Here is a 23535-nt window from a genome sequence, read left to right as displayed (position 1 = left end):
AAGTTTAAGTAATCCATTCTTGTTTTTATTTGTTTACTTTTTCTAATCAAGAATTGCAACAGATTGTGCTGCAATCCTCTCTCTATAGCCTTTTCTACTATATAACTGTAACTGTATCTGTACCTTTATCTTTATCTGTATCTGTATCTATAACTGTCTGGTTGATATTGAAAAAATGCTGTGCTGCTATTTGCTGATTAAATAAAATTTGTTGCTGCTGCTAACTGTTGATATACAATACGAAATATGTCCGAGGATGCGATTCTCTATTATCTTATTGCTGCTTTAGAAGTAAAAGCTTTCCGGATGCTGCTGCTGCTGCTGCAGTTGCAGGCTGCGCGGCTGCCGTTGGCGCAGCATGGCTGGCCATTCGCAGTTGTTGCTGTTGCTGTTGTTGTTGTTGTTGTTGCTTATGCTGCTGCTGCTGCTACTGCTGTGGCAGTTGTTGTTGCTGTTGTTGGCGCCGCTGCTGCTACTGGCCGCAGCAGCAGCCTCCAACTAGAATCATAAGTGCTGATACTCGCCCATGTCATACATGGGCATGGCGCCCATGACGCTGTGCAGATGGGAGTACGCAACGGCGGCGGAGAGGGGCGGCATTTGGGAGGCGGCTACGGCGACAGCGGCGGCAGCAGCGCTGCTTTTGCTGGCTGCCGTCGCATTGGCAACATGTTGCTGATGCTGATGATGTTGCAGGCTTTGCTCGACTGGCACATGCTGCAGCTGCTGCTGTTGCTGTTGCTGCTGATGCTGATGCAAACTGTTGCTGTTGCCGTTGCTGTTGTTGTTACTGTTGCTGGGCGATTGCTGCTGCTGCTGCTGCTGTGAGTGGTGCGCGAGGTGTGGTGGTGCAGCTGCATGCTGCTGTTGTTGCTGTTGTGCGCTTTGACTGGAAAGCATGTTGCCTTCCATTTCAGAATCGCTGGATGAGTCCAAGTGTTGTTTGTCCGTGGAGCCGCTATAAATAGAAGAATAGAATAAACAATAAGCCAATTGCATCATTTAAATATAATATATAAATGCTTAATAATCATATGCCCAGTTTCCCGCCCTGGAAAGGCTGTCGAACTCCGCTTACAAAACAGATGTTTTGAGCTGTCAACAAACGTTTAATTTAAAATGTGTCAATTGCTCTAACTAATTCACTGCAGTAATAACAACAACAGCACACGCATAGCATATACAACAGTTAAGTATGTATTTATAAACAAATGACAAATGACAGAGCGGGCAATTGAAAATAAAGCCGGAAGGAAATTGTCTGCTTGAATATTTTTACTCTCGTCGCAAGCATTTCTATAAATGGTTTCAGTTTCATATTCCAGCATAGGCCCTGGCCGTGAGCTAGAGCAGCACGACACGTACAAAAGGTGTCACACACACATACACCCACAAACACATAAACAAACAACGAGAGGGGCTGCTCAGTGCATTTCCCCACAGAGCGCCGTCGCATCTGATTTCAGTTATTTGAGCTGCGCCTGCTGTCTTTGTGTGCATGTGTGCGAGTGTCATATAGCGTGCTCGCTCGCACTTTCGAAGAAAACTTAAGCAGCTTGACTTTTATTATTTGTGGCTGATTCTGTAAATGACTTTCAAGTGTCGTTTTTAACGCCACCGTTCGCCAGGGTGGAAGCGAGACACTCATTTTGCTGGCCCAATTCCAGACACCGTTGGGAATTGAAACACACACAAGCGCACGCATAATTGTGTGAATTTTGATGTGGTTGTTGTTGTTATTGTTGTTCGTGTTATTCAATTTGTTAGTGCTAAACTGTCCTGACATTTTAATGGCTAATTCACTGGCAGAGCGATAACAAGGCGCAATTTGAAATTCGAGCGACTGACATTATCGGCGCAGTGCGATGTATACGCGCGTGTGTGTGTGTTAATCTTAATCTTGTCGCGAAACCCAATTGCAAATGTAGCCAGAACCAGTTTGAGAAAAAAACAAAAAATTGATGACAACAAACATCGACAAGCGACGGCGACGGCGACGGCGACGGCGACAAGGGTCTCAGGGCCATGCTAAACATTTAAGCGCACACTCGACAAATTTGTGGCCAGAGATCATTGGGAACAATCTGCCAGATCAGCTACAGCTACAGCTACAGCTACAGTATAGACTGCCTACAACCTTTCCTCCGCCGCTTCCGCCCACTTCGCCTGCCAAGCTATTTGCTGACTCGCGCGCAATTCGAGCCGCGCCGAGCCCAGTTGCAGACCTGGAAGCCGACGGGTCGGCGGCCACATACGGCGCAGGCGCAGACTTGCCGGCATCTCGAATGAGCAGGCCCAGCTGTTGGGCATCGTGTAATTGTAGATTCATCTCGCATTCATCTTACATTGATGCTAGTCAGCATCACTTGCTGTGCTTGATAATTGCCAATTCTGTTCATTTTGCAGCCTCTGCACATCTGCATTTTGTTGTTGTTGTTGTTGACTGGGAAACACTTGCATCATGCTTTGGGGGTGGCCTGCGCTTAATATGATATATTTATAGATAAATACATATGTGTGCTGTTTCCAATTAGCATTGTTCGCCTTTATGGGAGTCTTATAAGAATTTGCAGAATTTGTTTTGATTTAGCATTTTATGGACATAGAATTATTTAGATGTTCAGATTGTGCTTAATCAGATTTGCAGTTGTTTTCATTTGTGTGTTTTGTACCCATTACAAATAGCAAAGGGGTATATCGAGTGTCTGATATGAGCACAAGTTCAACTGCTTTTAACTGGGAATATGGAGCAGGCTTAGCTTTCTTTGAGGAATCTTTAAAATATTGTGCCATGGCGAAACGGATATATATTTGGAATATGCTAATGAGAACAAATATGTATATTCGAATATTTTACAGGGTATCTCTTATAAGTTATAGTGTGCATAATTTAAATATTTCGAAATAGAAGAGCTTTACTTTACTTATTTAATATAAGCTAAGCTTGACACATAATAAATTGATTAAAATACTTAAAGATGCTTCCATTAGTTAATACATAATAAGTTTTACTTACTTTAGAAGTCTTAAAAATAAAAGAAATATTATTTGTAGAAAGTCAAAGTATTTTACTAGTTAGTTTTTCATATATATAAATTTGAAATTTTCAAATCAATTTCAAAATAAATCGAAAATTCTTTAATCAAAAAAAAAGTTGAGTAACTTTTCTACTTTTGCTATAGGAAATTTAAGTTAAGAACAGTTTTCTCTATAGTACATAAGAAATTTACTGTCAAAAGTTAAAGATTTTTCAAATATCTTAAGAATTTCCAGTTACTTTGAACAGAACTTGAATAGAAATAAACTCAAACTAATAGAAATTTAAGAGAATTTTAAGCTTAAATGCTTGCAATTGCTAAAAGTGCGAACTGAGTTTAGTTAATGTTAAATTTTTGTCAAATAATTTAAGAAGCCGCCGTTGGGGTTTGTCCATTTCCAAAGGCAGGAAAAATCGATGTTGGCAAAGAGGGAGAAAACCATCCACCCAAGCAAAACAAACACAGATCTAGATGCAAACAGGCTGAGCAAACATAAAGCCAAACTCGCACGGAGAAATGGCTGAAATGCTAAAATTTGTGTAGAGTGTAAATGCCCAGCCCTGGCCATGGCAGTGGCACTGGCCCTAGCCCAGCCAGTCAGACAGTCGTTCAGTCAGCCATTCAGCCATTCAGTCAGCCGAGCAAAAGTGGGGAGCAAACAACAAAAGGGCAGCAGCATATAAACAATGATATCAAATTTCCAGAATTTCATAGTTGTTGGCTTTGCTCGCTTACTGCAACACTTATTAACAGGGCCAGAAGAGAGACGAAGCGAGAGAGAAAGAGAGAGAGGGCGAGGGAGGGAGGAGAGCGCCGAGTTGGTGGTTGAGACAGCGCCTACTTTAATGGCATATTCCTATATAGTCTGATGAGTATTTTCAACTGATTGCATTATAAAATAAATATACACACATTCAAGTTTTTTTTCTTGCTGATATGCTCGTTCAGCAAGTGAGCAGGGTATATAGATGCGTCAAGAGACTTCAAATTTGGTATATATATTACTATATAAAGACATGTTTAGACTCTTCTGATATGCCTATTGGGCTGAACCATATCTTTAGAATATGTTACTCGCTCAGCAAATGAGTAGGGTATATAGGATCAAGCTAGTTCAAATTTAGTATATATATTACTATATATAGTCGTGTTTAGCTACGTCTAACACACCCATTGGGAAGTATCTATATTTTGCACTTGTTTAAAGTCTTGCACTCTCCTAAGCAAGCGAAACGGGTATATTGGTTCATCAAAATACTTCAAATATGGTATATATATAGATGCATTTTTCTATAGCATTATTATTGCTCTGGCAAATTCATAAATTTGAGTTTCTTTGTGTCTCGAGCGAGTATTAAGCAGTCGGCTATGCTTGAACTTCCCACAAGTTATTATAAGTAAGCAGCCTTCGCGGTAGCTGCGCTTCCAAGGACAATCCCTCAATACATGAATGTCACATAGAGTTTATATACAATATATGACAACAACAACAACAACAACAACAATAACATGCAAAAGAGGTAAGAATCTCATCAGTGACTGGTCAAGACTTTGGCTCTGTGTGTGTGGTCCCGGCCAAAAGTTCTTGGACTCGTTTTTTCTTCTTTTGGGCACTGCTCAGTGATGAGGAATTAATTTTTACTTGTTTGCTCAATTGATTTTTTGTAGCTTTAAGTTTTTAAAGCTGTTGTTGTTGCCGTTGCTTATTGGAGCTGCATTAAGCAGATTCATTAGCTTGGCAATAATCGGCCTGATCGGATTATGTGTGCGAGAGAACAACGAACAATGCGAAATGCATAGCCAAAGAGTGGATTGTCATAGATGAGGGCGTTACCTTGAAGGCCTAACTGAGAGCAATCGAAAGATTTGTTGCTATAACTCAATGGATAGTCGAAGAGTGGACTGTAATGCCTGAGGCAGTTAGAGTTAGCGATTTAAAGCTAACTAAGAACTCACAGAAATTGGTAAGGGCGTTAGAGTCAAGGTTTATAAATGAATTAAGAATTTTATTTTATTTTAGTACAAAGTTATCTGAGAACTAAGTTAACTATATATTATAAAACCCAAAGCTAAAGATTTTGAAGAAATCAAATAGTTTGACAAAGGATTTAAGGCACGCTAGACTATGACATATATTAACTAAAAAGAGACCATAATAATGCAATAATAGAAATCGCTTGAGTACAAAATGAGAAAGCTAGATACCAGGCCTAAAAGCTAACAAAAGATGAAGTGTGATAGTTTGGACAGCTCAAGTCAAGGCCTTCAGCTAAGGCTAAGAGCAATATTTAAACTTTTGGCTATACAAAATCTACAAAAATTTGAGTTTCTAATAAACTAAAGTAAATAACTTGAAGCTGGACGAGAAAGTGCCAAGCGAACTAAAGATTTGAATGAAAGTGCTTAGTTGGGCTAAGGGTTCAAACCAATTGCTTCAAAAATGATTTAAAATTAAAAAAAATGGAGTGAGTTCTTGGTAGTAATCTCTTTTGTTTTAAAGTACTTCCAAATTTTTTTTATAAAAAAATAAATGAGCTCTAAATCAACTAGGAAAAGTCCTTTACTAAACAACAAACAACGAGATTTTATCTCGGCATCGATTCAAATACGTTAGATGGGCTTGGCTCATACTTATTTTGTTTTGATATCGAAACAATTCCATTGCAAGGCAACAATAGACACAAATCACTTACGAATCGAATGACTCGGCGATCTTATCAACGTCTGATCTGTTGGGGCAGGGCAATTAAAAAGCAACAAAATTATTAAAAACTGTCAAAATAAAGCGCAGCCTGCATAAAATGCGCCACACGCCAACTGGAGTGTGAGTGGGGCCAAGCAGCCACGCAACCAACCAGCCAGGCAAGCAGGCAATAAGATAAAATATTTTATAACGATGCGAACGATGACTTTTTGGTTAATCGTTAAGATCTACATGGCATATGGCAGGGGGGGAACAGTGAAACTGAAACCGAAAACGGAAAACTGAAAGCGAAACATAGTTGTAGACAATGGGACAATGCTTGGGTACAACTTTACTACTACTGCTAGATGAGAGGTTGAGAGTGTTCGGGCTGCAGTGTGCGGGGGGAGCTGCAGAGCTCGAGCTGTGTCAAGTCTGTCTTTTGGGCCCGCGCCAACAACAGCAACAACAGCAACAACACGCCACACACATGCGTAAATTAAATGATAATTTATGATCAACACCTTTTCAGATTCTTCTTATGGAACTCGGAACTCTCAACCCAGGCGAACGGTCACCGTTTAGTTGGGTGTCCTGCTGCGCACACGTCTCGGGATTTGTGTACCGATCGCGCAATGCGATAACTCAACCTGTTCATTCGCTGCTTGGTTAGGTTGCTTGCTTGGTTAGCTTGCACTTGGATCGATCGTGATCTCCAGCTCTTCGACTTGGGCTTCAGATTTTTTCTTCTTCTTCGTCTTCGTCTTCTTTTTTGAAACAGCGTTTCATTTTTCCCAACCTTCTGCTACAAGTGTGTGGTGTGTGTGTGTGACTGTTTATTTGTTTTTACGATTTATTGACTTATAATTTTTATTAGCAATGGAATTTCTTGGAAATCCTGCAACGATCTACCACCATACGATGTGTAGCTCCGACTACCCCACCAACCGACTACAGGGCCCCTCTGTTTATCGCTACCGTCTGATTTTCTTCGCTTGAGCTTACGAAACAGCTGATGTTTGGATCTCGATCGATCTTTAATATGAATAGATTTGCTATAGATAGATTACTGTATGAGCACTATATGAATCAATAAGTATATGAGTACTATATAGGTTGGCGCTCTATTATTATTGATGGTTTCTTCAAGCTTCAGTTTTCATTCAGGTAGGATGCCACTTGACCAATGAACTTCTCCACTTTTATGTAAGCCTTAACAATCTTTAAGAACTTAAGCAGCTTACGGCATTTACGAGCCGGCGAAGACGAACTTCAACTTGAAGTCCACAAAGGGAAACCAAGTGAAACCCTAGGAATTGAAACATTGCCATTGAAAAAATTTGTGTCAGTCTGACAATGAAATGGGAATGCTGGAAGGCGCAACTGGAAGGGTGCTCAATGCAACGCAAAACTTTTGTATACTCACAGCGAACGATAAGGTGCTCAGTTTTCTAATTATATTTGGGTAAATCACTTGACACAAGCGCCCACCCGACGAGTACCTTCACATGCTTAAACGCCCTACAAGAGCAGAGCAGAGTAGAGCAGATCAGAGCTGACAGCGCCTTGGATTGAGGTCTCAGTTCCATACCGGTCCATCATCACCAACGACATCATTATCAACGCCATCAGCGGCGGCAAAAACTCAACTCAACCCAAATGCGTCACGGAACTCCAGAAACGGGAACGGACGGGCCACAGACCCATATAAGAATATACATACAAACACATACATTTCTACATATGCATGTTTGTGTGTGCGTACAGAGGGCTGGAACGGCAGCAGTGGCAGTGGCAGCGGCATCGGCAGAGACGCAAACAAACAACAATCACAAAGGCGAGACAGAGACGGGCAAAAGCGCAAAATACATAATAATAAAAACAGAATGTACAATAAAACGAATAAAAATGAATAACGCGCAGCGACGACGTCAACGTCAACGTCGGCGACGGCGACGGCGCTGATGCGAACGAATAAAGAACACACGCACATTTTGTGGTAACTTGATACTCTTTCCAGCTACCCTCCAGCCAACCGTGGCATTCGACGAACGCAAACGCAAAACGATGAGCCCTGAGCTGCCCGAGAGATCGACACACAAACATATACTAATGCACACAGTTACAAGCACAGCAACACACACTCACACACACACAGAAATAAACTTCAACGGGTCGGGCATGAAATGAGGCGTTTGGTATTGGAACACTGGAACTCTGCTCATATTTGAAGTAGTCTTAAAGTTTTTATGTTGTTGTTTTTGTTGTTTTCTTTATTTTTTTTTTTTGCGCGCCCGGTTGCTGCTGGTGCTGTTCATTTCCATTGTCGTTATTGTTGTAGGCGATACAGGATCGAAGCATAATCAAACTAAGATGTAGGTGAACTGAGTGAATTGCGATCCACAACTACTCAACTGTCAAAAGTTTGATTATGTAGTAGGCATTTTTGTATTGTAGTACAAAGTATTTGATGTAAATAGTTAAAGACCCTAAATTTTTGTTTTTTTATGTGAAACAATAAAAATTTATATACAACCTAAATTGCCGGTAAAAATGCACAAGACCTGGAAAAAGCCACTGCACAAGCGCAGAATCGTAAGATACCCATTACACCACCCAATCACCCAATCACTCAAACACCCAACCACCCAAATGTCCCTTTGGAATAACTTTAATTTCTTGTAGTGGTCAAATATATCATGGGCAGGTCGTTTAGTCTACTATATGCAACCTTTATTGGAGCACCTGTTCGACATATGGCTCCAGCAGTTGCCCTTTCCGACGCTGCTCAAGTGCATATACACCTGCGTCCTGCTCTTCTTCATGCTGCTACCCGTTCTCTATCCACTGATGGTGATGGGCCTCTACTATGGCATGTGCCAGTTCGTGGGCGAAAAGCATTTCGATATAGAGTTCCAGCCAAACTGGGATCTGATTGGCGCCGCAAACAATCTGTGGAAATTCCAGGTCACCAACAAGAAGTATCTGCTGTTCATTGCCATGTATATAGACCGATATCGCGTCATTATAACGGCGATATCTTCGACCGTCGACTATATGCGAATGGCGCTGTGTTTTGTGTTTGGCTAATTGGAACAAAAAGAGGAGCAATCTACGGGAATTTACGAGCGGTACGAGGCAGCACTTAAAACACATTTGGGACAATAAATTAGATATATATGTATTTTCGGATCAACTAGTACACACAACGTTTCTGATCTAGTTTTTAACTATTTATTGAATCTCTTATTTTGTTTTTCTTTTATTTTATTTACGTACGGAAAGATATGAAATAGTTGTAACATGTTGTAAATAAAGAAATTACAAGCATATATATTTCAATTGAGGGTGTATGTAATGAAATTGGTATTAGAAACGGTTTCAAATAAAATTGAAACTAGATTTATCAAGTCAATATTTTTTTGTAGAGGCTACTTAATATGCGCCTCTGTGTCTCTGCATGTATCTTTCTGTATGTTAATTTCTCTTCTGTATATATATATTAAATATATTAATTAATGTTGAATAATATTTAATAAATCTAGTTTAGCTTTAAAAATATGTTCTCTAAACCGGAGTAAATGCAATCAAAACTCCACTTTGCAGCAAATATTCTTTTCACATAAGTTTACACTAGTGGCAAAAAAAGGTGTCCATGTGTATTTATTTGTCTTCAGCCTATGAAAGTTAAATGGGACAAGTTATTTGAAGTCATTTGGAGTTGTGGCTGGAAATATGTTAAATAAACTCAAGTTGCTCAAATTAAAAAGGCGAGGTGCGCTGGGAGAGTTTGTGAGCTGTCAACTACAATGGGGCAGATATACAGCTAAATGTGTGCGTGTGTGTGTGTGTGCGTACCTCCAGACGAGTATTCACTGCACATTGAAAACACAAAAACCAAAAACAAGAAAACAACAACGAAAAGTGTATGAAAAGTTAAAGTAGCAGCGCTCAGTTGCCGTTGCTGCTGCTGCTGCTGCTGCTGTTGCTCGATGCGGCGCAGCCATAAACATATATCAGGTTACCAGCAACAACAACAACAACAACAACAACAACGTGAAGCATAATAAAATAAAAAGACGTGAGTACAACGGCGACGCTACGTAGTGCAAAAACTAACGTAGCTATTGCCAGCCTACTATATCAAGCGCATGCAAAAGTATCTGTGAGATACTTTTGTCAGCTGCATATCAGTATCTAAGTGTGCGTGTGTATGTGTGTTGCGGTTGCCAAGGCGGCCAATTTTTATATATATTGCGACAATTTTTTTGTTTTTATTATTGTTTTAATTACATTTGTTTTTTTTTTATCGTGAATTGAAGTTCTTTTGAGTAAGCGATATGCCGTTTAGACTAAAGCAAAGACACACACACATATATATAAATATATATGCATATATGTGTATATGTGTATATTTAGGATATTAACTTAATGTAGTTCGAGGCCACTTTAAAACCCATTTTCAATATCCAATTCACATTTTGCGCTGTTTGCATTTCACATGACTTCGAACAGACGTGAGCGAGGGTGAGGCAGAGCGCGGGCGAGTAAACAAAAGGATGCTCGAAAGGATGTTTAATATTTGAAAAGTTGCCTATCAGCGGCCAAGCATCTGAAACATGCCGAACTGAAGAGAGTTTCAGAGACGTTCGTCTATTTGCTTAAGCCGAAATGCAGATGTTTTTCGTTTTGTTTTCTACGTCCTTTGGCAAGGACTCTGCATTGGTTTTCAGCTCTGTCCAGCGTGGCCATCGTCTGCCAGGCAGATGACAATGCGCCTACAAAAACAAAGATCTGAAAATGTGATCATGAAATTTGTCAGCCACATTTCCATTTCCATTTCCATTTTCATATACAGATTCATAAATATGAACACTTTGTAAGCTATTTATTCACATTATTCATTCGGCTGTACACGTGTCCTTGACACTAATCACCCACCCAGGCACAATCAACAGCCACAAATTGGCCTTGTCTCAAAAGTGTGTAAACGTCAAGTAATTCAAATTGAAAAACCAATTCATTTCGCAAGCGTTGACGCTTAACCAAATAACTGTATATATATAGATGCATATATATACATATCTATATCTATATTTTAATTATATATATTATCATCTCATATATTTGGAAGAGAACTTACTCTTTATGCTCGGCAGCGCGATCTCTTTGTCGTCGATTCTTGAACCAATTGGAAACCTGTAAATATAAATATATATATATATATATATATATATATATATATATATATATATATAGTGAATATAAGTATAAGCTCCAAGTCTATATATAGCTGAATACATCATTTTGAAATACATTTTCTCTGCCATCTGATTAATGACACGCAATTAACAGTTGACAAATTGCAAGTGCAAAAGTTTTCTGTTAGCAGCTACCTGGCGGGCGCGCTACTCACCTGTGTCGTGGTCAGTCCTGTGGCCTCGGCCAAGTCGCGTTTCTCACGTGGCGATGGATACGGATTGTGCGCATACCAGTCTCTCAATACTGAACGGGACTTTTCCTGCAGGAGAGTTCAAATTATTTACGATATCTAAACTGATCTATTTAATATTTCTAATACTGGTCTGTTTAATATCTATCTATGAGCTATTTAATATTATAGTGTATATTGAACACTGCATCTAGTAGTTCTCTATAAATTATGAAGTTCAAGAAGAGAAACATTTCTATATATATATTTTATTTTTTGGATTTCCTATCGTCTCTGGTTATGCCTAGGCCAATGTGAATCGAACTTTAGCTTTTCAGCAGCTGAGATTAAGAGGGACAACAGCTCTATAGGGCATTACACAGTTAGGTTAAGCAGTTCATATATTGATGACAAATAAATATTGTTAAATATCTTAATGATTTTTTGGGAAAAAAAATTATTTCTTCATGTTGCAGCAGCTGAAATCTGTTCACCTTTTGCACTTTGCAATATTTCTAAATTATGAGATTCTATTCTAATTATTTTCTATTATCATTCCACTCAATTATGCTAATTAGCTTAATTAGCTTATTCAAACCCTCCTTCATTGCTTTCTGGCTTGGCAAGTCTATAAAGTCTATAAAATAGATTAAGTTTGGTTTGAGTCTAGCTTTAGGATCAAAGTTCTATTAAATAACTAAATAAGCCTGCCTCAAAAGTGTTTCTACTTCGTAATAATAATATTTTTTAAATATTTTAAATTATATATTTAAAATATTTTTTAAATATTTTAAATTTAATATTTAAAATATTTTTTAAATATTTTAAATTTAATATTTAAAATATTGTTTAAATATTTTAAATTTAATATTTAAAATATTTTTTAAATATTTTAAATTTAATATTTAAAATATTTTTAAAATATTTTAAATTTAATATTTAAAATATTTTTTAGTTAGTTTTTTATATAACATAAGTTTAACTTCCTCAAGTTCATTAGGGAGAATTCAGGCTAACAGCCTTTGAACTTCATAATAGAACTTCATAATAGAATAATTTTTAGAAGACTTTTATGTTCTCCTAATTCCAGAGTTTTTTAGAATAGCGTAGAGCTACTGTTGACCTGAAATATTCAAGTGTCAGCTAAATTCAGATTTAATTAATTGAGCTATAATAAGTAAGAGTGCTCTAGTAGCTAGTGCTCGACTAGCAAATACCCTGACCTCTGCAACTATTCCAATCATTCTAGGCCTGTTTTATGCACGTGTCACGCCTTCTTCTGCCTGTTACATGCGCTTTCGTAAAACTAATATACCCCGCGCAACCATTTTCAATGGGTAAACTCAAAGCTGCAACATTTTTTTTTTTGCTATTCATAACTTTTACAATTCTGCTGCATATGCAAACAATTAATCAATTGAAGGCCTGCATAGCTAGAGCTCAAGTGCAAACAGGAAAGAAGATAGGAAGCAGAAGGCAGAAGGCAGAAGCCAGGAGGCGTTGCCCAGGAGTGCTCCTGTTTGCAGTACAGCCTAAAGCTTAGAGCGAACATTTCTACGATTTCATTTTGTTTGCCCTTTGTTGCCGCAATTAATGTGGCAAGCGGCGCAGAGTGGAGTGAAGTGGAGTGGCAGTCAAGGTGCGCGTACTCACCTTAAAACAGTAGCTCGTCTCCTCGCCGTCCCAAATGGTGCGGGGCAATGGAAATTTACGGCGAACACGATATTTGCCCACAGCACCCAAAGGTCTTCCGCGCAGTTTTTCGGCTTCCACGTAATGCGCTACAGTGAAAGAATTTCGGGTTAGTCGGAGAGTGAAAAAGGAGGCAAAAGAGAGATAGAGAGAGGGAGAGTGGGAAAGAGAGTGGGAGAGAGGTAGGGCGTCTCACCTTTCAACCACAGAGCCTGCAGCTTGGCATGATTCTGGGCCGAGAAATGATGATGCTCGAGCAGCCGGTACAGCTCCTTGTACTGGCCACGATGGAATGCGACGACCGCCTTGGCCTTCAGCACAGATTCGTTCAGTTGCAGTTTATCACATTGTGGCAGCGACCAGAGGAAGCGACCCAGTCTTTCGATGTTGCCCGCCTGCTGCAGAACCTAAGCAAGCAAACAGCAAATGATATTAGCCAGAAGCCAGAGCTCAGCTCGTTAGCTGTCGCTCACCTCACACACGCAGGCCACCTGCTCCTGCGTAAAGCCGAAGCTGGGCAATGTTTCGCGTCCGGCTGTTGCTGCGGCGCCGCCATTGCTGCCGCCGCTGCTCAGGTGCAGGCCGCTGGCATTGATGCCTCCGCTCAGGCCACCGCCGCTGCCCAGGCCCACACCCACGCCCACGCCACTGCCGCCACCGCCGCCGCCGCCGCCGCCGTTGTGCGTCAACATATCGAGATTATTGTTATTATTGCTTGTGCTGTTGTTATTGTTGTGCAACGCAACCACCGACCCACTCAGCCCCGTCGGGCTGTAGGGCGGCGTGTGCCGCGCCGTCAGCACTGCAGCCGCATTGGCCGCAGCCAAATCGTAGAAATCTGTGGCGGGATGTTGAAGCATATTTCTGGTTTTTCCACTGCTTTCGTGCGAATCCGTTACGGAACTGATCAGCTATAGACTGGGGCTGTGTTTGCGTTTGTGTGCGTTGAAGACACGCCCACCAACTCAATGCATTGACTGCCCCACTGGAAGTTAAGCTTACGTTGTCTTTGGTATTTTGAGCGCTGCAGAAAGAGATGAGAATTAAAGTTTCATTTAAGTTGAGCTTGAATAAAGTTGATCTAAGCTGACTTAAGTTTAGATAAATGTAGCCAGAGTTTTCCATTTAAGAGGTGTGTCAGAGATGTAGAAATATTATATTCATGATATATTTGAACTTTCTTAAGAGAGTAAAGCTTTATCATTTTATTTATTTTATTTTATTTATTTATTTATCTACTAAGCCAAAGCAAAATATGTGAATATATTTCTGAATATAGATATCTATTTTTATATATAAACACATATTTTAATTGTCGCAATATATCTAGATATAAACATTGATATATAAAGCACTTTTATTCTTTAAAAAAATTTATTTTAAATTTAATTATTTAAATTAAATTTAATTCAATTTAAATTTAAATGTAAGTGAGTTTGATTTAAAATTGAAGAGCAAAAACGTTTTGCTTTGTTTTGTTCTAGTTATACAAATTCATAATTTCGTATACTTAATTAAGAAACGAAAAAAGCAAATTGAATTTGTTATATAAAAGTTAAATTTCAAACCATTAATCTTTAATCTATATCAATTTTCCTTAGTATATTTAAATATTTCAATTTTTGGCACTCAAATGAAATCGTTTTTGTAGATGTTTATTTTACACTTAGTGCAAAGGCAATATAAATAAATAAACATACCAATTTGAGCTTTAAATAATATACATTTAAATGAATTAACATAAAATAATTATTTAAAAAAAAATTAATTTTAATATTATAAATATTTAAAACAAGCTAATTATTGTATAATTTATATTTTTTAAAAATTATTACTATATATTAATAAGAAATAAATTTTATATAAATTTATTATAATTCAAAATATATATTTTATAATTTATAATATATATATATATATTTTTTTTATATTTATTATTATAACTGAATAATTATATTTTATATATTTATTATAATTATATATTATAATAATTATAATATAACTATAATAAAATAAAATCATAAATCAATGTAAAATTATGTAAATATTAACCAAATATATTATAACGGATAAATATATATAGATAATATTTACATAATTTTGCATTTATTTATGATTTATGAAAATGACAGAAACATTTATAAATAAAATAAATATCTATCAATAACTAACTAAAAACAAAAATTCTTAAAGTGAAAGGCTGAAGCATTTCCCCGCTTTGATAGTGATTGATAATATCTTATATAGGTCTACACAGACTCGACATAGTTGAATTGATGGAAATCTTTAGTATTGGCATTTCTTTAAAATTATTTCAAAATTGACTAAAAATCAATTTCGATTCGCTGGCAATTGCCCCAGTCGAGGCAGGTGTCCAATTGCCATGCTAATCGTTGGCGATTTTTCATATTTTTATTGGCGCAATTTTGTGAATGTTTTTGTTTTGAGAACTGTAAAAACGATAATTGAGCTGTTGAAACAGCCATTAGAGAGAGAGATAATGAATATTTACACATATTTCGCAGATTTATGCTAAACAAAACATTATGAAATACGGCCAAAACGGAGCAGGAGATTTAAGCAGTTGCCATTACGAGCTGGACCCCATGTTGTCAAAGTCGATTAGTCGAACGTCTGATTAGTTAATGTGTGTGTGTGTGTGTGTGTGGGTGGGGGTGTGTGCAGGTGTGCCACATGTAATACAAATTCTTTGATTATCTGAGTATGAGTTTCTAAACAACGACGACGCTGATGGCGACGTCAGCCGCAACCAAAATAAACTTTTACACAATATTATTAAATGGGGCGCATGGCTTTCAGTGTTGTGTTATAGAATCATATAGCTGTGCATACATATATATATATATATATACAATTATAGTATTGCTTGGGTAACAAAGTTTTGTTTAGCATTGCAATGTATCCGTCAGATAAGATATCTGCAAAGGTCATTGCGATTGATTGCCATAGGCCATAGCATTTGCTGAGATGCGCCAAGATCTAAGATCTATAGTGTGAGCTGCCCCCCAGCCCCCCAGTTGGCTGCTCACCCGCCGCCTTCGCTTAATACCGAGAATAAGTCTAAGCAGCTCGCACCTCGTCTATGTTTTCAAATTGAGGCAAACTGCGCCGCAGCGAGATTCGAGATATTTTCGGATCTGTTTTCAATTTTCAGCTCGCTCGCTCTCCCTCTCTCCCTCTCTCGTGCTCGGCGTGAGGCAGATTATATATACAAAACATTTCATTTGGCTGCTGTTCCTATTGCTGTTGCTGTAACAAAAATACCAACGCCAAGTTGCCTGCCTGCCTGCCTGCCTGCCTTGCTGCCTGCTCTTGAGTCATCGGCCTAGGCCCGACGTATCCACCGATCCACCGATCCACCGATCCGCCGATCCACTCACCCCCATTTGGCCAAGCGTCAGATATTTTTTGGCTTGTTTTATGTTTGACGCAAGTAAACAAGCAAAACGCTTGCTGCCTCTGCGAATGTGAAACGGAATATGCTATATAATCGACCATATATATATATATATATATATATGTGTTCAGTCTGGTCAATCGCTCGTGTGCGATCCACAATTTATAGACTTGAAATTGTGTACAACACCGTCATTCGATATAGCGAAACACAAGCACACGATCACCATACATCAGGCAATTCAATCAATTCTCTCTGCACAAACAAATTTCAATCAGAATTTTTGGTTTTCTTTTTGCTCTTTTCACATTTTCTATTTGATTTCGAATTGAATGTGTTTGAAGAGCTCAAGTAATACTTGGATAGCGGGGTTTGGATAGATAGGAATAGCTAATATATCAGCGATATCTGCGCTCATTCTGAGGCACTGATTGATTGACTGAGTAAGAAATATAATAACTGAATGATTGAGTAATTGAGTAAATAGAAATTAATCTGACTTCCAGAGCTGACAGACTGACTAAACAACTCAATCAAACGGTCAATCAAGCGGTCAATCATTTGACTGATTGACTTATTGATTGATTGAGTTATACTGTTATACTGCAGTTAAATGGATTTTTGATTGACTGACTGTTTGGTTGACCGAACGACGCACAGATTGACAGATTGATGTAATCAATTGGCATTGATTGATTGATTGAACGCTTGGTAATGCAAGCTATGAAGCTGACTTTTAGACTATTTTAAACTGATGTCTTAGAATGACTGCTGGAACGTATAGCTGAATGATTGACTGACTGATGATTGAATAACTGAATGACACTGATTGACTGTAAGACAATCAATATAAGGTAAAAAGCTGACATGTAGACGAAATTTTAGACTATCTGACTGATTGATAGACTAAGTAACTGACTGATTGATTGATTTACTTAAATTTTAGACTTTAATCAAGCAGGATTTTGATTGATTGATGGAAAGGCAGACTCTTTGATACCGAATAGAAAGAAAACACAATTTTTAATGAAATAAATTATTACCTATCTCTGTATTCTATCACAGATTTAAACACATTTGTCATGATTGATTGATTGAGACGCGCCACATGAGTGTTAACAATTCAAGAATCTTTAGTTTTTCAACTAAGCCTATACCTGTAAAATGTAATCTTATCTAAGCCTAATTTGATTACAACATTTAATGAATTACAAAAGTATCTTTTCCATTTGGAATGTTTTCGCCTGACCCGATTACAATTTTAGAATGAAGTAGCACATTCGATACATATATGATACTCAGTTAATGGCACTACGATATGATCTGTGCTCGGATCTGGCATATGCAGATGCCCCCAAGTGCTGCCTGCGAGCATTCACTCTAACAGCAGCAGCAGCAGCAGCAGCCGCCTCAAAGATAATTTATCTGATGCTGGCTGCTGTAGCGCTCTTTGCCTGGCCAAAGTCAGGCAGTTGTGTGTGTGTGCTTAAGAGGCCTCTGGCACGAGGCTCTTCAGCCATACAAATCAACTAAAATGAATTTTAATTTCTAATAGAAATTCAGCTCGACTTACACACATTTTGAATGGACTTTACTGCGAACGTGTTATCTGTCAGATTTTGTTCGATTTCCTCTGTTTGCTGTGCTTGACTTTTATAAGCTTTTAATTTGAGTGTTATTGTTATTGTCTTCGCTTGTTTGGTCGCCTGTCAAATTTAACTGCATGCGGGAGCAACTCGCCACCAGCAGCAGCAACAGCAACAGCAACAACAGCTGAAAGCGGACACCTTGGCCATGGCGGGGTTCTATTTCTATTTTAGCTCTCTCAGTGTGTGTGTTTGTGTGTATTTTTTATAGAGCTGTCGTCGTATTGCTGTTTCGTTGTTGTTGTTGTTGCCAATCAAATCGCATTCAAACGAGTCTATTGTGATCAGGGCCTAATTAGTTTCTAATTAAAGTCGAAACGTATAAAAAGTTGCAGCTCGAATCGGAATTGGAATTGGAATTGGAATTGGAATGTTGAGTTAATTTTGGAGATCTTTCTTACCTCTGGTCTACCTTTTGGGCTGGAAGAAATATAACAAGAAGCACTGCGACACGTTCGAGCTGTGAAACTAAACTGCTTTGGGAACAGATGCGGATTCCAGGGCAGAGCCTCATTTAAGCCAACTTGGCTTAGCTGTAAGCAAGTGCATTGGGGTGCGGTACCATCCGAATCCAGAGACGAGGACTGTTTTGAAAGCGAATTATCTGCGAATTATTGGCGTCTGTGTTTATACAATGTAATCGACAAATTCAACAATTCGAAGCTGTTATTGCACATTTTCCACCGTTTCCGCGGAAGTAAACAAAAGAAAGCGAAAAATAAAAAAAAAAAAAACAACTTCAACTGACCGACAGCAGCGGCTCGAGTCGGCTGCGCCGCGGCTTGGCCATTGTGTATCTGTGAGATAAAAGCTCGTGCATGTGTGCCAGTCGCTATTTAATTGCCAGCTGGTAGTCGTGCCCACAGATTAGACACAAATATCTAATGAATGAAATTTGTCAACTTAATGTGCGATGCGCTGGGGCATGCCCGGACTAAATGTATCCGCATTTCGCTATTTGCAACTGCTTCGGCATCGGAATCTGTGTCTCTGTCTCTGTTGGTCTGCGTGCTACATTTGCTTAAATTCTGAAATTGAATTTGAATGAAAGGCTGCTGCTGCTGCCTGCCTGCTGCCTGCCGGCCTGGCTAATTCGGTTTGCATCGTATCTCAGTCTAAATTGGCCAAACAACCGGCCAACGATTCGCATCTTTTTGAATGAAAACTTCTGCGCCCTGCACGCAAATTAAAACGAAATTTTTACGCAAATGCGTAAAATCATCAAAGCTAACAAAATTCACTGTTGCAACTTTGTTGTGCAACCAAAAAACAGCAGCAAAAAAGGAAGAATTAACTAAGCTTTTCTCTGGCAAAATGAAAACTAGAATTTGTGCTGGCATTTTGTAGTTTTAACTATTTTTGTCTATATCAAATATGATTTATATGAATTAAATATGGTCAAGTGCTTAAAACAACAAATAAGCTTTACAAGCTGTTTTGGTAATATAAATAATAAATCATAAATAAAAATCATCTATAAAATAAAGCTGATTTCTGATCAAAGTTACATAAACATTTTGTTATATATATAACTATTATTATATATTAAATATATATAACATTTTGTTATATTTTTCTAATATTTTTATTTTAAGCATTTACTTGAATATTTTCAAAGAATTTTTAGGAGTTCAGTGAATAAAAATGTTCAGCAGTTAAGAGCGCTAAAGCTAACTACATAACAGCATTTTTTAGAATCTATCTAAATAATAATCATATATATAATATTTCTACTGTTTTATAACTTGTTTAGTCTTAGCTGCGAATCAGTTTCAGCCTAAGACTCTGTTTATTTGCTAAGCCGACTATTATTTCTAAATATTTCTTTTAATTTTTTGCAATTTATATTATATATTTACAAAATGTATTTATTTCTTTAAGGCTTACTCATGCCAAATGCTTAATTGCAAAGATTAAAAGACGCAAATGATATATGAGGCAGACGAAAGTCCTTGAAACACATTAATCACATAAATATACATTAATAATATAAATGAAATCGCAAAATGTTTATATTTAATTTATATATTATATTATTTGTTTTTCTTTATTGTCTAATATATGATTTTTTTTTATATGTATAATATATTAAAATGTTTTTATTTATTTGTTTTCGTTATTTATTGTATATTTTAATTTATTTTATATATTATAAAATTATTTTTTCTAAATATTTTATAATTTATAAGTATCATTTTATTTTTTTTTACGTTTTTCTGCATAATACATATTTTATTTATGTTTGTTTTTGTTCATAATGTATTAATACAATTATTTATTATTTAATTTAATTTATTTTTTGCTTAGTTAACATATAATTGACAGACATTAAATAAAGAAATTAAATAAAATATTTGCAAAGAATTTTTGAATTTCGTTTAGGATTTTATATTAATTTAGTTTCGTCTAAGATTCCAGTTTAGAAAACAAATATAAATAGAATTCCTGACTATAATATCTTTTATTGAAAATGTAAATTGTAATATTTGAAACATTGAAAATACATATTAATATATTTCATATTAAAGAGAATATGTTTTGAAATTCTTTTTCAGTAATTATTTTAAAATTCTTATTGGCTTCATTTAAATTAAGTTTTAGCTCATTGAAAGTGAATTTAAATGCTTTCGGATTTTCCTACACATCTTTTCAATTTCAATAGATAAAAATGTATAAAGAGAGATATATCGAGCGCCAACAACTGGGCTCTGCTAACCACTTCATAAATCTTAATATGACGACATACACGCGCTGGCTAATAAATTGAGTTCTGGTTAAACGTTCGTTCGATTTAAATGCTAAACCGCAAATCGAGAAACAAGCTGCAAAGAAATACATATTAATAAACTATTTGCATGCAAAACATGACAACGATGACAACAGCAACACGAAGAAGAAGAAGAAGAAGACAGCTCAAGACACCCACCCGAAAGAACTTTCGCCAGAAGAGAAAATTGAGGCTGTTAATAATTCTCACAGACTCATATATAAGCATATATAGATATATATATATATCCATATATCCATAGAGTATGTGCATGATAAAGCCAATATGAATTGCTTGAAAAGTATTTATAAATAAACAATGCCAACAGCAGCAGCAGCAAAAGTATCTCACGGATACCAAAAGCTAAATGTGATGAATGAATGACAACTGGAATCGGTGCGAACTGATTGTATATGACTATATGCTATATGTTTATGTGATAACTAGAACAGACTTTAAATGAATAATGAAATGACATTCAAATTGAAAGGGAAATGGAAAACTAAACAGCTCTCAATTAGCTGTAAAATTATGAAAAATGAAAAAATAAAATTTTAAATAAATTCTTAAAATAAGAAAACTCTAGAGTCTTTCATGTGGAATGGCTTGTTTTTCCAAAGCAAGAATCTATAAATGAAGATTCTGAATCTGCATTAACATGGAAAACTAAACAAATCTCTACTAGCTCTTAAAGGATAAAGGTGAAAAACAGCTGAAATGGGATTTTTCTTAACAATTTAAGTTTTTTATGTTATATTTACATATTTAATCATAATTTAAATCAAAACTGAAAGAGTTTTAGACTTCTGCTGTTATGTTAACAATTCTAGTCGAATTTAATATTAATTTCATTGATATTTTGGTTACAAATTCATGATTTTTGTAATACTCTGCATTTATTTTGTATCAAGAAGAATCTATATAATATTTCTGTATTCTATTCGGCATAGAATAGAAAAACTAAGCAGCTTTTCTGCAGCTCTATAAAGGTACAAATTTCCAGCCAAATTTCATGTTTCATTTGCTTGAAATTTCGATTCCAAATTTATACTTTTTATAAAATTAAGCACGAATTCTTTCAATATGTTTCAAAGTCTTTAATGTTTATCGAAATTTAATAAGAAAACTGTCTACAATTAGTTCTATAAAATTAAAAACTTATATCTTAGGTGCATTTGCTAGAAATTGTTCTCCAATATTTTTGTAGTTTTCTTTTTAATTTCGTTTTGTTTTCTAGCAAATTAGAATCTTGATATGAATAGAAATTGTAATAGCAAAGTCCTCAAATTCCTTTTATTCTCATACTAATTCTTTGATTGTTCATTAGCAATGAATCCAGTAGATCGTTGAATATATCAAGTGGATTTTCTGCCTGCAGTTGCCTCTGAATCATGGATCTCCCACCCAATAGCCTGTGACTAATCATGCGAGCGATTGAATATCATAATATGGAAGCTATATATAGCCATATATTAGATAAATATAAACATCTATACATATGTATATATACTGACAATATCGTTATCCATATACAAAATATGATTTGTTTAATCGTTTTAGTGATGTTTACTTTCAATGTAATACGATCAAATATTCCCAAACATAAGAGGTAAATAAGATATATTATATATACATATATATTTATGGAATCAATTCTTATAGCAAAACAATTGTAATTTTATATTTCCAAATATTTAAATAATTTATGATAACTTACAAGTTTGAGTTATTAAATTCAAAAGTGCATATATCTCTCATCATATATATATCATATATATCTATCTAGGAAATTCGTTTCATTAAATTACATTAGTTTTAAGTCAGGATTTGAACTCTGAACACTTTTCTATACGATTTTAGCTGTTTTATTTAGCATTTAGCTAGCTTTTAGCAGTTTTCTTAAAGCAGCCCAGGCTTAAGATATTGGCTTATCAGTCATTATGTGCCATCTATATGCTTTATATCTCAAAGATCAATCTGAGTTCCGTCGGCATTTGGCCAGAATATCTCACCTGTATCTTGTATTACGTGTGTATTTTGTATCACTGTCGCTGCTGCGAGTATCCGTGTTGCTAATGTTTTATTTGTTGTTGCTTCATACATTTGCGTTGAAGCTTTGTTTTTTGTCAAGACTTTTTTGCGAATTTTCAAAACATGTGCACACACGCACACATACACACACGCACTCACATGCGCATTCAATCAACGCGCGCGCACACACGCACACACACGCGCTGCTCAAATCTCAAATATATATGTGTGTGTGGGGCATACACGAAAATAACTGCATCCGCGCAGACAAGCAACAAATTTTCATACGCACTGTTACCATAAACACGTGTTGCAATTCTTTTGCAAAAATTTTCCGCTTTCGCGACTTAAATTAATTGCGTACAAGGTTTAAAAATAATAACAACAACAATGAGAACAAGAGGAACAAAACACTAGACGCAGAATTTTTGGACGCTTGATAAAAAACTTTTCTGTGGCTGTCGCCGCTTTTTCCTTGCTTTGCTTTTCTCTTATTTTCTTTTTGTATATTTTGTGTGCGCACGTTTTCGATTTATGTGAGTATTTTAGCGCTCGGCTTGATTCTATTTCTGTGCGAAAAAACGTTGTTGTGCGCGTTGACTTTTGATTTATGCATCGGACATTTGTTTATTGCCGTTAGAAGTTCGATCGGTTCGGTGCCGGCGGGGCCGTCGTACACAGCGCACGAGCGACACCAACAATGGGCAACGAAAATTCAGCTGCGAACTGCGAACCGCACGCGAGCAACGCAAGAGAGAAACTGAGCATTGGATGAAAAAGAAGAAGGAAAAAGGCCGCTGAGGCCAAGCGCAATGGCCAACCAACCAAG

The 23535-nt window shown here is 36.7% G+C and overlaps 2 protein-coding genes across 3 annotated transcripts; one reads left to right on the top strand and one right to left on the bottom strand.

The window, feature by feature from the left end:
• Positions 1 to 430: 430 nt before the first annotated feature.
• On the bottom strand, positions 431 to 22872 carry LOC111597081 (protein sine oculis). Of its 2 annotated transcripts, none has more exons than XM_023311614.2 (7): positions 22688 to 22872; positions 13318 to 13868; positions 13041 to 13251; positions 12806 to 12933; positions 11138 to 11242; positions 10865 to 10920; positions 431 to 958 (listed from the first exon to the last, which is right to left on the bottom strand). In XM_023311614.2, exons 2-7 carry the CDS (start codon positions 13702 to 13704, stop codon positions 505 to 507), a joined length of 1341 nt encoding a protein of 446 aa, XP_023167382.2. In that variant the 5' UTR covers positions 13705 to 13868; positions 22688 to 22872; the 3' UTR covers positions 431 to 504. The 2 variants fall into 2 exon arrangements, with proteins under 2 accessions (XP_023167382.2, XP_023167383.2); XM_023311615.2 differs by lacking the exon at positions 22688 to 22872 and adding an exon at positions 18310 to 18491.
• On the top strand, positions 8180 to 9045 carry LOC111597082. Its single transcript, XM_023311616.2, has 2 exons — positions 8180 to 8316; positions 8407 to 9045. The coding sequence occupies exons 1-2, from the start codon at positions 8275 to 8277 to the stop codon at positions 8809 to 8811; spliced, it is 447 nt and encodes a 148-aa protein (XP_023167384.1). The 5' UTR covers positions 8180 to 8274; the 3' UTR covers positions 8812 to 9045.
• Positions 22873 to 23535: the final 663 nt, after the last annotated feature.

The sequence above is a fragment of the Drosophila hydei genome, unplaced genomic scaffold (assembly GCF_003285905.1).
Source record: "Drosophila hydei strain 15085-1641.00,03,60 unplaced genomic scaffold, DhydRS2 tig00000060-arrow-pilon, whole genome shotgun sequence".
Lineage (NCBI taxonomy): Eukaryota > Metazoa > Arthropoda > Insecta > Diptera > Drosophilidae > Drosophila > Drosophila hydei.
This window is presented reverse-complemented; position numbering and strand designations above follow the sequence as displayed.

Excerpts from the sequence above, each read along its gene's own strand:
- LOC111597082 (XM_023311616.2), top strand. The coding sequence starts at position 8,275 with ATGCACAAGACCTGGAAAAAGCCACTGCACAAGCGCAGAATC. Across the intron at positions 8,317-8,406 it reads CACTGCACAAGCGCAGAATC|TGGTCAAATATATCATGGGC; the intron begins GTAAGATACCCA and ends AATTTCTTGTAG.
- LOC111597081 (XM_023311614.2), bottom strand. The coding sequence starts at position 13,704 with ATGCTTCAACATCCCGCCACAGATTTCTACGATTTGGCTGCGGCCAAT. Across the intron at positions 12,934-13,040 it reads GCAGGCTCTGTGGTTGAAAG|CGCATTACGTGGAAGCCGAA; the intron begins GTGAGACGCCCT and ends CTTTCACTGTAG. Across the intron at positions 10,921-11,137 it reads CAGGACTGACCACGACACAG|GTTTCCAATTGGTTCAAGAA; the intron begins GTGAGTAGCGCG and ends TTATATTTACAG.